Here is a 17,358-nt window from a genome sequence, read left to right on the forward strand (position 1 = left end):
TATGTGTGTGTGTGGGGGGGGGGCGCTCGCATGTGTTTGCTCGCAGCAAGAGTAGGCATGTTCTTGATCTTGCGACGTGGGTTGAGGCCTTCACCGTCTTGGTCCAGATCATGGTCGACATTTCTTTGCACAGGACAGTGGAGTTGCTGTCCTATCAATTCCGCATCAAGGCTGCTGCAGACCTATCACTGAAGTGGGACATCATTGAGCCAAGTCTGTGGCAGCTGATTTATTACTGACTGTCTCCAACGCTGCTGCAAGGACGGTATGACAGGTGGTCCATTTAACGCACAACCATTTAGCCCCATGCAGTCGTCTGGGCAAGGGATTGTGCTGGCCGAGAGATTACAACGCCCTCGCCCTAGCATTGCCAGAAGGAAACTGTTTGCCAGCGATAATCTATTTTTCTTCTTTAAATACCACTTACTGTTTCGAGCATCACACGTGCCAGTCACCTCCAATGCCTTTGATGCTCTGCCCGGTCCAAGTTGGATGACTCCAGAACCTTTGCTCCCACAGCTGCGGAGCGACCTGACACCATGGTCTAGCCAATCACCGCAGCAAAGTTCGTCCTTCTATTTGGGCAAGCTCCCTTTGCTGCACGAGCATTTATCCGGCGTGGAATGAGCGACACAGCCAAGGAGATCATCAAGGTAACTGTCTTACTGGTTCTCATCCGTGTTGCTTGAACTCTTGTCAGTATCCTCTTTACCACATGCGGTCTCAATGCACAAACATTTAATGCCTAACTACCCAGGGGGCTTTTTGTCCTCGTCCCTCTCTTGGCTCCGCCAAGATCTCTCACTGCAGTGCCCCCTCTCTGACTCTTCCCTTGGCTCCGCCAAGATCCTGCTCCGGCAGTGACCCCTCTCTGACCTCTCTCTTGGCCCTGCCAAGATCCTGCTCCGGCAGTGACCCCTCTCTTGGCTTCGCCAATATCCTGCTCCGGCAGAGACCCTTCTCTGACCTCTCTCTTGGCCCTGCCAAGATCCTGCTCCGGCAGTAACCCCTCTCTTTACTCAGGGCCCTCGGTCGCCGTCCCTCGGACGCAGACTCTTGTAGATACTTGGCTCCGCCAACATTCTGCTTCGACAGTGTCTACCCGGCCGACCCTGAATCCTCTCTCGTAGATACTTGGCTCCGCCAACATTCTGCTCCGGCAGTGTCTACGTATATCTCTTGTCTGACCTCTCTCTCTTGGCCCTGCCAAGATCCTGCTCCGGCAGTGACCCCTCTCTTTACTCAGGGCCATCGGTCGCCGTCCCTCGGACGCAGACTCTTGTAGATACTTGGCTCCGTCAACATTCTTCTTCGGCAGTGTCTACCCGGCCGACCCTGAATCCTCCCTCGTAGATACTTGGCTCCGCCAACATTCTGCTCCGGCAGTGTCTACGTATTACTCTTGTCCGACCTCTCTCTTGGCCCTGCCAAGATCCTGCTCCGGCAGTGACCCCTCTCTTTACTTAGGGCCCTCGGTCGCCGTTCCTCGGACGCAGACTCTTGTACTTGTAGATACTTGGCTCCACCAGTATTCTGCTTCGGCAGTGTCTACCCAGCTGACCCTGAATTCTCTGTCTGTTTGTGTGTTTGTCTGTCTGTCTGTTTTGTGTCTGTTTGTCTGCCTGTCTGTCTGTTTCTGTGTCTATCTGCCTTTCTATTTCCTTGCCTCGTCTCCATATCAACGAGACATGAATCATTGCCACACTCAAGCAGTCGAAGGCCGAACGCTAGCAAGGCTGCTAATGTGACAGTGGCTACAGCGGGGCAACGTGCACAATTGCCACCGGCGATTCCAAGACGTTCTCGGACACGTTCAGCTCCACCACCATCTCAACTACCCGGTGGCCCACCGTGGCTGGTGGTTACCCCGCCAAGATCCTGCTCCGGCAGTGACCCCTGGCTTGGCTCCGTCAAGATCCTGCTCCGGCAGTGACCTCTCTCTGACCTCTCTCTTGGCTCCACCAAGATTCTGCTCCGGCAGAGACCCCTCTCTTGGCTCCGCCTAGATCCTGCTCCGGCAGTGACCTCTCTCTGACCTCTCTCTTGGCTCCGCCAAGATCCTGCTCCGACAGTGTCTATGACTTTAACCTCGCTCACGGCTGCTTCGGTACGAGGCTTGCTGGCCACAATGGGCCGTGCTCATTTCCGGCTACTCAGGGCTCTCGGTCTTCGTCCCTCGGACGCGACTATCCTCTTGGCTTCGCCAAGATCCTGCTCTCTCTGTAGCCTCTCACTTCGCTGGCCAGCACCCTCCTAACCGCAAGCTGCTGTGTGTTGTAGTTAATGTAGCATTATAGTAATAATGCAGATTAATGGGTGCATGCGGCTGCTTCGTGCTGCCACTCAAACTATGCTGCTATGATTGCTGGCGCTTTACTGCATGCTCATGCTTTGCTGCTGGCTACAGTCACGTGCGCTGTACATCACGGTATCCATGTCGGTCACACGCCTTGGTGCATGCTCACATGGTACTCTATGCGTCGTGGCATTCTATGTGTCATACAACGTGACACTCAACGCGACAGAATGCCCATTTCACCGAATGCATGGCCCAACCGGATGCACCAGCCGCCGCTCCTCCGACGTCTGCCCGCCACATCCAACCCAACCGGATGCGCCAGCCGCCGCTCCTCCTACGCCTGCCCGCCACATCCATTGATAACCAGAAATGATGACAGCGTCTTTACCGATTCATCTCCATGCCCAACGTAAGCTAATTCCCGATATGGCATTTTCTTTCCTGTCTTCCTTCAGTCTTCCTATTCTCTTCAGTCTTCCTTTCTGCGAGTGTGTGAATCCAGTTTAGTTTGGTAGGCATCCGATCATGGTGAGCCACGGTCTCCCCAGCTAACCTGGGACAATGTGTGTGACAATGCCCCTTATAGTGTATTCAGTTCGGTTTTTGAACTGCGATGTTCCTGGCAGGTTGTGCCAGTGTTGTGCAGCAAGCGTGCTGTGGTTTCAGGTCCTATTTGGAGGCCAGTTCTTTCCCTTTTGACCCCGTGAAATCGTGTGAACCTGGTGTGCTTCTACTTTATGATTTGTTTATCAGTTCATTCTTCTGTCTCTTCCAAACGTTATCATTTCCGATATTATTTGCCATACTCCGGTTGACGCTCTCCCAGTAATTTGCGATCTACTATAATGTTCACGACTACATACCTGTATATGCAAGACATCCATTCTGCCTATCTCCTATCGTCGAGTTTATTCCGACGCGACCATGCATGCCACCAGTTTCTTCAAAATCGCCGCCGGTTGTTGGTGTCCAGCTATCACCTAGTATTCTAATCACGAGGACGTGATTGTATTTGAGAGGGGAGGTGTAGCGTATAGCATATCCCGCACGGTAGTGTATTCCCATACGTTAGCATATCCCCGTACTGTATCCCCATACGTTAGCGTATCCCGTACATTAGCGTACGGAGTCTGCCTTTGTATAAAAGCTGCTGCTCACGATTCTTTTATTGCAAGTTAGTTAATTTAGTTGCCAGTCAGTTAATTCCATTGCCAGTTAATTTCATTGTCAGTTATAGTTACATTTCAATTTCCAGTTACAGTGTGTTCACTGAGACCCGTGTGCATTTGCCTCCGAGAGAGACTGCGGCCCGCTACACTTCCAAGCTCTCTCGTTTTGAAAATTTGTATAGAAATCAAAACTTCCCGCGAAAAATCGATGTTTCTAGTACCAAAACTTGTACGCGAAAAATCTTTCTGCACTCGATGACGCAATATCTCCATACAAACACAGGGTTCGTATGAAAGCCAGTTCATACGGATTCTCCGTGCCGAAAAATGGTATGAAGCACGCCTGGAAAATCCGTAGCGCCCATGCAGATTTTTGGCACAGAAAATCGTACCCCGGAACCTCTCTCTTACGGTTTGTCTTGTCTGTTTCCATATGTTCTGCCCTGTGCCCGTGCAGGAACCACTGTGCCACTTTGACATAACAAACCCAAACAACCCATGCCGCACGCCGGCATGTAATGACGGACAGATCTCAGATGAATTGGCAGACTTTCTCAACATGACAAAGCCAGATGTGGAAGAAGAGGGAGACGAAGATGAGGAGAAAAACGAGAGGGAGTGTATTCGCCACATCCTGGACTACTGTGAGCGGTACGAAGACCGTGGTTGTGTCATTGCACTACCCCAATTACTGAACAAGAAATCAGAGCCGGAACTCGAGCTCATCAACCAACTCCGCAGTCCACTAACTCCGAAGAACTGAAACGCAGCTCCATAGCTTGATCATGACTTTGCTGCACAGCTGCAACACCTGCCCAACGTCTTTCAAATCCTGCTTATCTCGGTCAATATCATGTCTCTTTGAGTGTGTGTGCAAAATCCCTTGACAAAGTATGAGTGAATGAGCAAATTGACAAGATACTGTGCATCGCTGGCCGTGGAATTACCGCCGCTTCAAGAAGAGTGAAATCTTGATTCAAATTTTATCCATTACATCAATGGCATACCTTAATTTCAACAAAAAATGACGATTGGCCCCCTATTCACATCTGACGGCTCATATATATATAATGTTACACACACACACACACGCACCTCAGACCTCAGACCTGCCCATCGCGGAAGCGATGATAGCGAACCGCTATGTTAGACATAGCAACACACACACACACACACACACACACACACCTTTGACCTTTGACCTTTGACGCCCATCGCCGGAGGTGATGATAGCAATGCTACGGCAGAAGCCATAGCAACTTGTGCTGGGATTGCACCATTCAACAGCTTGCAAGGCTGAAGAATTGACCGTCACTATTCAGCCTGGTCTACACCATACAGCTATTTTGAAGTGATTTTTCTGGCCAGTGAATCCCTATTTTTGGTCTTTTCATTTTTTTCCCGCACACACATCACACCACATACTCCGGCATGCACTGGCTGTTGGTAACCACCCAGGAGAATGAAAGAAAAGTCAGGAAGAGTCTGAGAAAGAGAAGAAAGACGTGTGTGACCATAATCGTCGGGAATCGAACCCGCAACTTATCGATTGGAAATCGCTGCACATACCACTGCACCATATGGGACACACACACACACACACACACACACATACACATAAGGAGGTGAAATCGGAAGGCAGCCTGTGCCGACAATGCTAACATGACATTGGCTCCCTGATTTTCAAGCTGTCTCTACTTATGGGCTTATCTTAGCAGGTGCAGTGCATAGTAATAATAATGATCTGTTACAGTGCTACAGTGATACTGCACAGCATTGACAGCACTCAGCATAATGACCTCATAGTTCAGGACAATGACCTCATAATTCAGGACAATGACCTCGTCGTTATCATTACCTTGACCATTCTAATCAATTATGTGGTGTTGGTGGCAAATATACTTTCATGCGCTATGCGTCTTCTTACTTTTCTTGCTCGCACACCACTTCTCAACCGCAGACGTTGCCATTGAACGCCGCATGTTTTTTACAGACGTGTGCGTGCGTGTGTCCTGTGTCTCTCTATCTCTCTCTCTCTCTCTCTCACTCTCTATCTCTCTCACTCTCACTGTCACTCTCTCTCTCTCTCTCTCTCTCTCTCTCTCTCTCTCTCTGTCTCTCTCTGTCCTCTCTCTCTGTCTCTCTCTCTCTGTCACTCTCTCTCTCTCTCTCTCTCTCTCTCTCTCTCTCTCTCTCTCTCTCTCTCTCTCTCTCTCTCTCTCTCTCTCTCTCTCTCTCTCTCTGTCACTCTCTCTCTCACTCTCTCTCGCTCTCTCGCTCCTCTCTCTCTCTCACTCTCTCTCTCTCACTCTCTCTCTCTCACTCTCTCTCTCTCTCTCTCTCTCTCTCTCTCCCCCCAGGCGCGTAGCCCGCGGCATGGAGCAAGTAGAAACCCCACCCCCACCCCCCCCCCAAAAACTTCGACCTAGAATCAGCATTCACAAAATGACCATGAATGACATGCACCATGGTACCAGACATCCTACATATGCGGCCGTGCACCCCCTCCCCCCCCCCCCCCCCAAGGGGACCAGCTACGCCCCTGGTGTGTTTGTGTGCTTGCGCATGTGTGTGTGTGGGTATCCACTAGTTCAGTTGTGTGCTCTAGTCTCCTTTTTTCTTTTTTTTTTGAAGCATGTGTCAAGCCTCTTTTAAATTTTACGGGCAAAAATTACCTGTTTGACAGCATGAAAAAAGGCCTGAAAGGGCCTTGGATGAGCTGCATCAAGGACAGCTTCATTAGAATATTAAACTGCTGTGTTTGAGCATGAAATCGCGTAAATCGCGAGGGCTAGACATAGTTTTGTCTCACCGGAAACTTCGACATGCAATACAATACAACATACTCCGACATGCAATGCATTACAATACAACATACTTGTACACTGGAAGGAACTACTAGTACTGTGGAGGACATGGAAATCCAGTCGAATGACCTGGGCCGGCGCCCTGCTGGCATCAGCGCGTACAGAACATTGCACACAGTACACATGTTGATCCGACACTACCAGAGGCAGAGTGCTGCAGCGCATAGTGTCTGCTCTTACCGCTTGCTCACGCCGCCACGGTTGCAGTGCATGGCCAGCGCCCTGGGGCCGCTAGACGTACGACCGGATTTCCATGTCCAGGACAGTACATGATCATTGTCATTGCAACAACATCAGAACAGTTTACATGACTGTGTTCCGTTACTAGGAAGTGCCGAAACAGTCACAGTGCGATCAGCGGGTACGCCCATTTCACAAGCAATGATACAACTATGTATCGGATTGCTTGTGAAATCCGACTGTGACGTACGTGGAGTGGGGGTGGTAGGAGGAGAGAAGAGCGAAGACTACTAACCCTAACCCTAACCTTGTAAGAGCACTGCATTGCATTGCATACCCAAGCTCGAAGCTCCGATGCAATTCAGAAACGCTAACGAGCTGTTTGCCCAGACCAAGCCAAGCGCTCATAGCCTATTACTAGTTGGCCCTATCAACCCGGCGATCAACCCGGCTATCAACCCGGCGATCGATTTCTGGTTACAGTGAAAGCAGGAGTGGTCGTGAAATCCCTTTCGAAGTTAGTTTCGTATCACCACTCCCTGGTGCGGAAAGCAGGACTGTGTGGAAGGACCACACGATCCACGCACTGAGTCTGTGACACAAACTACAGAGTACAGTACTCAGTAGTGCACTAGTGTCGTAGTGCTAGTCCGTAGTGCTAGTCCGTAGTCGCCTAGTACTAGTAGTAGATCTACCCGCCTAGTAGCAAGAGTATTATAACCCCCATACTCTTGCTAGTACTGTACTAGTACTAGCATTAGCAGTGACAGTACAGTCAGACCTCGCTTATCCGGTCCTCTTTTATCCGGATCCCTCGCCATCCGGAAGAAAATTGTTGGTTGCCGATTTACAGCATATGCCATGCATACATACAGTATGTGTGTTCGATTATCCGGTTCCCTTGCCTATCCGGACATTTTTCTGGAAAACGGATGTGTGCGGTTATGCGAGGTCTGACTGTAGTACTACTACAGTACTAGTACCCGAAGATGCTACCACACTCCAGCTCGCTGTAAATGCGCTGGCAGACTGGGGAATGGCCTGGCACATTAGGTTTGAACCTACAAAGTCTCAGTCCCTCCTGGTTTCTCACCATCTCAACACAGTCGTCGTCCCACCGATTGTATTCCAGGGCACAGTTGTTCCGGAAGTCGACCAGCTGAAGCTGCTGGGTGTGCTGTTTGACCAACACCTGTCCTTCACAGCTCATATCAGGCAATTGGCTATTCGAGGCTCGCAGCGTCTCGGCTTCCTCCGGAAAGCCTCACGAGTGCTGGACTCCAGGTGCCGTGGAGTGATCTACAAGGGCTTCGTCCGCCCGGTTTTGGAGTACGCGGCATGCTCGTGTATATGAGCGCTGCACCCACCACTCTGGCTCGCCTCACTGCCATCCAGCGCCGTGGCCTTCACCTAATCGGTGATGGAGCCTACCTCCCTAGCTTGGACATCCGCAGAATGGTCGGCGCACTCTGCTTTCTCTACAAGCTCCACTTTTCAACTGGCCCAGACATGCTTCTCACCCTTCTTCCACCCCGAGCGACCAACACATCACACCATAGCCGACGCACACAAAAGCATCCCTCACACCAGTTTCAGCTCACTTCCACTCTTCCGCCCAGAGCACGGAATGATGTCCTTCGGTCCTTCCCTGACGCTGTTGTGGAGGTCTGGAACCAGCTCCCGCAGTGCGTTCTGCTGAACCAGCCAACAAGGAAAGGACTGCAGACGTTCAAAGAAAAGGTCAACACCCACCTGCGCCTTACCCGCTGGGAGTGGGCAACGGACAGGCTATGAATCAAAGAAAAAAGACAAAAAAAGCTCTAACTCTGTTGGCCTCCTCCTCCTTCGTTGACTCTCTGATAACTTACTTATTAATATTATTGTGCATACTTTTCCCCGTAATCCCCAGTTATCTACCCCCCCCCCCTGCGTATTTATTTTCTGTAATCTTTTGCTTTTGTGGAGCGCTTGGGTTGCAATGAAGCCGAGACCCAATGCCCGGTCGGTCAAGCTGCCCCTAGGCCCTGCCTCTCCCCCACTCCTCCATATGTCCCATCGCTGCCTTGCTGATTTGTGCCGTCAAATGGTGTGTGTTTTTTTGTAAAAAAAAAACTGTAGTAGTGGAAGCTCCAGCTCGGCGTAGCCTGGCCTGGCTTGATGTATGTATGTGTCACATTGTGTGTGTCACTGACTTCCTGAGTGTGTGAAGCAGGGTGTAGTAAAATACATACTACTCCCTGGTGTGAAGTGACTTCTTCGAGAATCAGATGAAGATGAAGCATGTAGATCTGAGCAGCTGAACGAATGAATTTTCGGACATACTCGAGCAACACTGATGCTCGAATGCAATGAGTTTCGGCTTTGCTTTGACTCTTGAAAACTATTTGGCCGAGAAGGATAAGCAACCATGGTGGCTGGGTGGCTGCTGCGCTATTCTTCGCTCGCCGCATTGGCGATGAGCCTAGCGTTGGCCAGCAACGACCAATGCATTGCCGGTGAAGATTGTCTGGGGAGCCGGCAGGATTCTGGGCTGGCTTATGTTGAGACGTTCGAGGACATTCCGGAGGACATGGTGCAGCGGGGTCATCTGAAGGAGCTGGGATCGCATCGTGCACCCGACAGCGAGGTGGAAGTCCTGCCCTACATGATAAGTCCTGAAGATTTCTACGAGTCATACGTAGTCCGCCACAAACCTGTCGTTATCAAGAACGCTGCGAAGCACTGGCGAGCAACGAAACTCTGGACGGACGAGTACCTGAAAAAGACGTTCGGAGATCTCAAAGTTCATATGGAGACACGGGACGACGATAAGTGGCACATTCCAGAAAGCCGTAAGCTGGGCAAGTTTTTGGATGTCTACAAGGAAGCAAATCTGTACCTGGTTGATGAACTGCCACCAGCAATGAGGAAAGATGTTACCATGCCACTATGTCTGAGATGTGACGAAATTGCTAAAAGGTATGAACCCCCTGCGGTACAAGCCACCATTCACTGAATGAGGAAAATCCACGAACAGCCGTGCACAGTATCAATAATAAGCTCCCAAGAGTGGGCAACTCTGCATGTGGGGTCTCTGACGGCGAAAACTCACGTCCCAAGTACGTATGACTTGTGCTACGTACAACGAAGGCTAGCGTGCAAGCAGTCTAATAGCTGGCATAATCATACTGATGACTTGCATCAGCTGATGGGTTTCTAGTTTTACTATTCCGCTGGTTGCTAAAAAACGGGCTAGGAACGCACACGGGAACCCGGGATGTGAGAGTTTTCACCATCGGCGGACCCCATGGAAAGGGTATCCAGAGCTGTGCATTCTTGGGAGCTTATATATTCTTGATAGTGCGGGTAGTGCCATGTGTACAGATGATGTGTAGTCGGTGTAGATAACGTAAGACTGAACTTGAACTAACTAGTTACTTATACTTGGCGTGGCATGGTGGATAGCCAGCAGGCAAGGCTCTCTCTCTCTCTCTCTCTCTCTCTCTCTCTCTCTCTCTCTCTCTCTCTCTCTCTCTCTCTCTCTCTCTCTCTCTCTCTCTCTCTCTCTCTCTCTCTGTCTCTCTCTCTGTCTCTCTCTCTGTCTCTCTCTCTGTCTCTCTCTCTGTCTCTCTCTCTGTCTCTCTCTCTCTCTCTCTCTCTCTCTCTCTCTCTCTCTCTCTCTGTCTCTCTGTCTCTCTCTCTGTGTGTCTCTGTCTGTCTCTCTGTCTGTCTCTCTGTCTGTCTCTCTGTCTGTCTCTCTGTCTCTCTGTCTCTCTGTCTCTCTGTCTCTCTCTGTTTCTCTCTCTCTCTCTCTCTCAAGGCACTATACCGTCTGCTCTCTCAAAAGAAGGAACTGATGGCTTAGGCTCATAATGAGAACACTCTCATACCGATAAATCTTGATGATAATGCCATTGAGTGTGTTTCGAAGTCTGAAGAAAATGTTGAACGGTCTCTGCTGGGATGACGATTACACCATGGCTCAGTGGTTAGAGCATCGCTGGCTACAAGCGAGGGTCCCTGGTTCAAGTCCTGGTGGTGGCAGTCAATTTTTTCTTCAAATTTTTCCCGATTGCACCTTTCCCTCAAACCAATGGATACTGTCATTGTTACCAATTGCATACTGTTCCTTGGTGCTCAGGTTCTTTGTATCGTACTTCTGGATGAGTAGCGGGGGCACAGCGTCCAAGCTGCACATCGACACCGACGAGAATCTGCTGTCAGTGATTCACGGCAGCAAGGACGTTGTCCTCATCTCGCCGAAGTACAGCCGCGATGTGTACGCCGATGAGGCACGGATGCTCGGCGTGTCCGAGGTCAACGTGTCGGCAGTGGATTTTAAGAAGTACCCGCGCATCGCCAACGTCAGATACATCACTGCTCATTTGAAGGTAAGCACGGACCGGTGTTCATGGGATCCACTCACATAGAAGCTAAGGTCAACTACTTCAAGTACGACAATGTAGCTTGTTCATAAGTTTGAGGGAACAAGAGAGATTGGAAGCTGTGTCCAACTCTGAGTTTCACGTATTACTACGATCATCAGGCACCCTGATGGCTCCAAAACGGGCAGCCTGAATATAAGGGGGAGTAAGGTGGGAAAATCTGAGGGTTATCATAGCCCCAGCTTGAGGGAATAAAATGGGGAAAACGGTGCGAAGAAAAAATTGACAGTCACCACTAGGACTCGAACCGGCTACCTTCCCTAAAAGTCAGCAACCCTCTAACAACTGAGCGTGTAGCCAACATCCAAGCAACAACTGTTCCAACACACTAACTTATTGCTGACCATCAGTGACAACACACCATTGCAGGAGATTATTCCTGGCAAGGGAGCGAGAGAGGTTTGTTTCGCAACAGCATGCGGTCGGAGACTATCTGCGGTGATCTGGCCCACACTGTGCCACATTGGCAATGAAGCACACACTAAAGCCATCAGCACTCCACCTGGTAGGGATATGAACGATGAGGGACATGGCAGCTACGGCACCTTCACAGTGATATGTACAACACTACAAGCCTGGCCTGGATGGTAGCTATGCAAACGACATGAGTCGGTGACAATAACCAATATTAATGCTTAGGACGCTCCTTTGCAGGTCACGAATTAAAACATGATTGTGAAGATGTGATGGCAGGGCAAAGTATCTTTCTAGTGGAAATGCAGGAAACAGAGTGGCTACGGGCACAAGGACGTCAGCCTTTGTTGTGATTGCATAGGTGATAACGTGATTCAGTTATTCAGTTAATCCATCAAGGGTGGACAGTGTTGGATGATTCTTACGCAGTAATCTATCTATCGCTATCACTATCACTATCGATCTATCTCTCTTTCTCACTCTCACTCTCTCAAACCAACACCCCGCTACCAGTCACACATTCACCTGCATGTGTGTGCAAGTGACACGCACACACATGCACACACACACACACATGCACACAGATACACACACGCACAGTGACGCACAGTGACACACACACACACACACACACACACACACACACAGTGACACAACAAACACACCTCCTATCTCATCTAAACATTTCTCCTTCCCTATGTACTGTACATGACATGTTCACTAGGCTGGAGATGCGCTGTACCTACCTCAGATGTGGTGGCACTATGTTTACTCTGGAGTAGGCCGTCAGCAAGCCATCGCCATGTGGTGGAAGTCCATTCCCTACCAGAAAGGATTTGCAGTGAAGTCGGGTAAGGTTAGGTCCAGTATGATGGTTAGAGATGTGAATGTCAGGGTACAATTGATTGTCTTAACCCTTTACCGACGGAACTCAATGTATACAGAGAAGTGTACACTCAAAATAGTCTGCCTTGAATGGGACGTAACTTTTTAAAGGGGCTACTGCATTCAACATCGGGCCACTCTATTTGCGATTACAGTTTGTCAGGCTGAGAAACAAGAAGTGTGTATAGACAAATCACACTACAGAAGCAAGACTGAAATCTGACGGTTACTGATATAATTGACGTTTCGACAATTAAAAAGATGTTTTCTCCAGAATTATGGTGTAGGATGAGGGAGCGCGTGGTTGATATATCATATAGGGAGAGAAGCATGCGCCAAATTGGTGCGATGTTTCATGTGACAAGGAGCAAAACAGTTCATAAAACAAAACAAAAAAGGTGATATTGCAACAACGTTTCGCCGACAGCTGTACAGAATAGAGGCAACGGCTGCAAGTAGTTGCAAGGATGCCAAGCAGAATAGTGACAAGGTGAAATATAGCAGCATTAGTGAAGAAGAAAGAGCTGACGAAACTAGCACACACACACACACACACACACACACACACACACACACACACACACACACACACACACACACCACACACACACACACACAGGATAGCTGTGGTGTTACAACTAAGTACAAGGGTGCAAGAACCGAGACAAAATGGCAAGTATAAGGAACGGAGCAAGACCAAAGGAGCTTGGTGAGGACTTGCACCAATGACAATGGAACCCAGCCAAGTTACAGGAATGTCCTGTTGTTCGAACAACAGGATATTCCAGAGCGATCATAGATGCTGTACCGGCGGAAGCAGATTTTGATTGGTCTGGCCCTAGCATAGTCTTTGGTATAGTTTGTGTATGATATGGCGGGTATCCATGACCTCCTCAGCAGTGAACACACACTGATGGACAAACAGTTGCACGACTTCAGCTTGCGCATGGAATTCCAACCACTTTTTTTCTTTTACGTGTACATGTCTGTCTTCTGCTACGGGTGCTGCTCAGCTTCAACATCGCGTGAGAGAACCGAAGCGGAGAGGCAGGCAGACCCGCGCATCACGTCACTGGCTCGCTGGCTGGAGGAGTACATTGCCTGGATTGATGACATGCGGCCAGACGCCGACACAAGACCAGTGTGTGAAAACCAAGTAGGTAGTGTGTGCCCATGTACATGTACATGTTTGCATATCATGATATTGATCACCGGCACTATACGCGTATGTCGGGGTGAAACCATTGTACCGAGAGTTATCGAGAATTACGAGTGAGTGGTAGTAACATCAGCGATGATGGTGAGAAAGTTGGTTGCTCGCAATGTGTGAGCTAGCACTTTCCCCGCCAACTTGACTAGACACTTGACTGGCGTTCCGCAGCAAATCTATCCTGGATGCTCTTACAATAATTGTTCTGAGAATCTTTATGTGCAAAGTTCAACTCGGATGGTGAGCCAATTAAATTATGGTGAAAAAGATCTGGTTACGTTGGTGGACAGCTAGTCATAACTCGTAACATGTTGTCCTTCTCCTTTTTCACCAGAATCTTTATGCTTTGCACTTTCTCACTTTACACTTTGCCTGGTGGCCACAGGTCAAGCTAATGAGTGAGTTCCCGTTCGAAACAGACAGGGTTCAATGGCGCGAGGAGCTGACTGGCAAGGGCCGCTTAAAGACGGAAAACCCAGATGTTGACATGGAGCATGTGAGTGCATGTACATTTTAAGTGGTGTGTACTTCCAGCCTACCACAGTGCATCTGTGTGTGTGTGTGTGTGTGTGTGTGTGTGTGTGTGTGTGTGTATGTGTGTGTATGAGTGAGTGTGTGTGTGTGTGTGTGCACGCGTGTGTGTTTGGGTGTGCGCACATGCACGTGTGCCCAGTGGTGTAGCTCGGGCAATATTTGTATGGATACTGGATATCTTTGGCCAATGGCCAACCAAGTCTAGATGTATTTAAGGTCCTTGATACAGATAACACATGTTATTCCACGAGAGGCTAGACGAAATATCTAGTAGTTGCAATATACAATACAGAAGAGTGTAATTGATAGCAAAATCAGTACACTGTTTCAATTTATATATATAAATACAGCATCTGTGCTACGCTTACGAGTCCACAATGAACGAAACAGTTCCGCCCGCAGATTGAGTAAACTACAGGTTTTGTGTTGTATGCAGCATTTGCAACAAATACATGATACTGGTTCAGACTGGTGTTCACACAATATTTGGGAGAATGATGCTCCATGGTTTAGTTGCTGGCGACTAGAAAACAGCTGACCTAGCTGATGGCCAAACTTGTTGCCCTCCCCTCCAAACTATGTGCATGTGAAACAAAACCCATCACTCACACGCTTGGAAACGGTCAGCCAGGCGTAGGTTTCCAGCCAGTAGCAACTGAGCCTTACGTACTGGCGTATGGCCACGTACTTTCATCGCCAATAAGCCATACCGTGTGCATGAACTAGTAAACCTCCTAGGTGGTCGGAAGTGGTGCTGCAGTAGCTGAAATTTCCCTTGAACTTAGCGGAAACTGGCAACTTCAGCCACGAGCCCTGCGCACCAGCCAGTCCTTGCATGTCTCCCTGTTTCCGGATCATCAAACGTTCACAAAATGCCGCCATCGTCAACCAGTTGCTGAAGAAGAGTACGGGCTTCATGTCGCGCTGCAGGTTCCGGAGAATGACCTTCTACAAGACAACCGGGACCATCCTCGGGTGACGACAACTCCCCCAACGCTCCAGACTGATATTGAGAGTCGGAGATTCTCGGAGAGTCCACAATTTCGGGCTGCCCTGAAGCGAATTCGCCGCCAGAGTCGACAGAATCGGGCACCGACACAGCGTCAGCGCTCGAAGAGTTGTCTGAACAACCTGCTATCATGACGCTTGGAAGAAGTCGCTCAAAACAAATCTCCAATTTTCGTTTCGTGAAAGCGCTTCACACATGTACCTGCCACACTGACAGAAGTTGGAAATTGGTGGTGAAGAATAAAAAGAAAATGGAAACAAACTGAAAGCTTTCGAAACAAAAAGACTGTGACTTTCCGACTTCGATTTCGACTCCGGTTTTGCTAGTGCAAGATGGGTGTGAATCTGCACTGCACGGTGCCACCGGTGCTGTGCAGCACTGTTGCACTGTGGTTCAAACAGCGAATGCGAACAGCGGTTCAAAGAAGTATTGTACAAGCCTATCCTCGAGTTTCACAAGTGTACATAGACTAGATGTCCTACAAGGCTACATGTGGACCCTGCGAACTGTTCTTCAGTCAACAGTAGACTCCATGTATCCACTCCAAAGTATCCACTCCCGATACGTAGAGTGGAGAGAAGTAAGAAGAAAGGTCAAAACTACAAGGTACATGTGTGGGCAGAAGAATGGGAAAGGACGGGATATGGCACCTGTGCAAGAGGAATACATTTAGAGGAAGAACAGGTGGTTGAAAAATTATAAGCCCAGTCTCTAGTAGAAACCTAGTCTCTAATATAAGCCCGGGGTCCGGACTGGTTGAAAAAAATATATAAGCCCGGGACTTATAATGGAGATAAAACGGTATGTGTTGTCTGCTTCGATATGTTCTGCCCTGTGGCATGCAGCGACCACTGTGCTACTTTGACATGAAAAACCCAAACAACCCATGTCGCACGGCGGCATGTCATGGCGGACAGATCTCGGATGAATTGGTGGACTTCCTCAACATGACGAAGCCAGATGTGGAAGAAGAGGGAGACGGAGAAGAGGAGGAAGATGACGAAGCGGCTGAGGAGGCAAACGAGAGGGAGTGTATTCGCCACATCCTGGACTACTGTGAGCGCTACGAAGACCGTGGTTGTGTCATTGAACTACCCCAATACTTGAACAAGAAATCAGACTCGGAACTCGAGCTCATCAACCAACTCCGCAGTCCACTAACTCCGAAGAACTGAAGCGCAGCTGCATAGCTTGATCATGACTTTGCTGAACAGCTGCAACACCTGCCCAAGGACTTTCAAATCCTGCTTATCTCGGTCAACATCATGTCTCTTTGAATGAATGTGTGCAAAATCCCTCAACAAAGTATGAGTGAATGAGCAAATTGACAAGATACTGTGCATCGCTAGCCGTGGAATTACCGCCGCTTCAAGAAGAGTGCAATCTTGATTCAAATTTTATCGATTACACCGATGGCATAACTTTTAAATTTCGACAAAAAATGACGATTGGCCCCCTATTCACATCTGACGGCTCATATATTACTGTGAGTGTGACTAAAGTACGCTATGATAATAACAATAGGCCATAGCGTGTTCTGTATTGCACGTACTCGGTCTTCTTGTACCTCACTGGTGCTCTAGCACCACAAGTGCACACATGGGTGGCTGACATTTATTTATCACACACATACGTGTACATTGCTGTATTCACTGCATGCATTGCTGCTTGCATTTATTTATCACATACACTCAGAACAACAAGGGGCCATCAAGGCTAGTTAGTCGCTACTCTGGAGTTTCATGCTTTCACAATCATCACACATACTCACACAGGCATCCTGTGCTGCATGCATGCTGGCCAATGAAATGATTGTATCATTGTAAAGTGAACTCTGAAACTTTATTTTGCTGCAACTACAAGACATCGACAGGCCCATCGTGGATGTGTGAGGTCTGAAAGTCCTGCATGAACTGCCATCGGCATCATATAGAGCATATTGCTGTGCATAGCGAGACATCAAAGTGCAGGAAGCATGCCAGGACATTGCTGTAATATTCTACTGTGACAAACCTCTAATACTAATAGACATCACGACATTTGTTTTGTAAGTTGTGTAAGCTTTGAGGTGATGATCAGCAGCACACAACACAATCTCGGGGTTCAGGATGCAACCCACTGGAGGCTGTATTGCAGCCTCGACAAACGGTGAACGAGTGTGCTTGCACATACTTGCTATGATACTTGCAAGAACTCACAGCTGGTGGCACAAGAGAGTCGTATCAAAACCAGTTTAGGTACTGTAAAAGCCATATATATAACAAAGTGCTAACTCTAACAAGTTAACGAGGAGAAATCTGTCGTTAAAATAGAAACCGTTATACAGAAATCGCTACATATACTGTCCTATTGAGCGTTGAGAATGAG

General features: G+C 48.8%; 2 protein-coding genes across 2 annotated transcripts in view; both read left to right on the top strand.

The window, feature by feature from the left end:
• LOC135817470 (tRNA wybutosine-synthesizing protein 5-like) overlaps positions 1-5,355 on the top strand; it is a 20,688-nt gene extending 15,333 nt beyond the window's left edge. Inside the window, exon 6 of the mRNA XM_065330664.1 lies at positions 3,926-5,355. Coding sequence (XP_065186736.1) covers positions 3,926-4,231 — 306 coding nt within the window. The 3' untranslated portion in view covers positions 4,232-5,355. The remainder of the gene's footprint in view (positions 1-3,925) is intronic.
• A 3,423-nt stretch (positions 5,356-8,778) lies between these two features.
• Positions 8,779-16,861, top strand: LOC135817471 (uncharacterized). Its single transcript, XM_065330666.1, has 6 exons — positions 8,779-9,473; positions 10,636-10,885; positions 12,078-12,204; positions 13,252-13,394; positions 13,834-13,944; positions 15,837-16,861. Exons 1-6 carry the CDS (start codon positions 8,923-8,925, stop codon positions 16,164-16,166), a joined length of 1,512 nt encoding a protein of 503 aa, XP_065186738.1. The 5' UTR covers positions 8,779-8,922; the 3' UTR covers positions 16,167-16,861.
• Positions 16,862-17,358: the final 497 nt, after the last annotated feature.

The sequence above is a fragment of the Sycon ciliatum genome, chromosome 5, assembly GCF_964019385.1.
Source record: "Sycon ciliatum chromosome 5, ocSycCili1.1, whole genome shotgun sequence".
Lineage (NCBI taxonomy): Eukaryota > Metazoa > Porifera > Calcarea > Leucosolenida > Sycettidae > Sycon > Sycon ciliatum.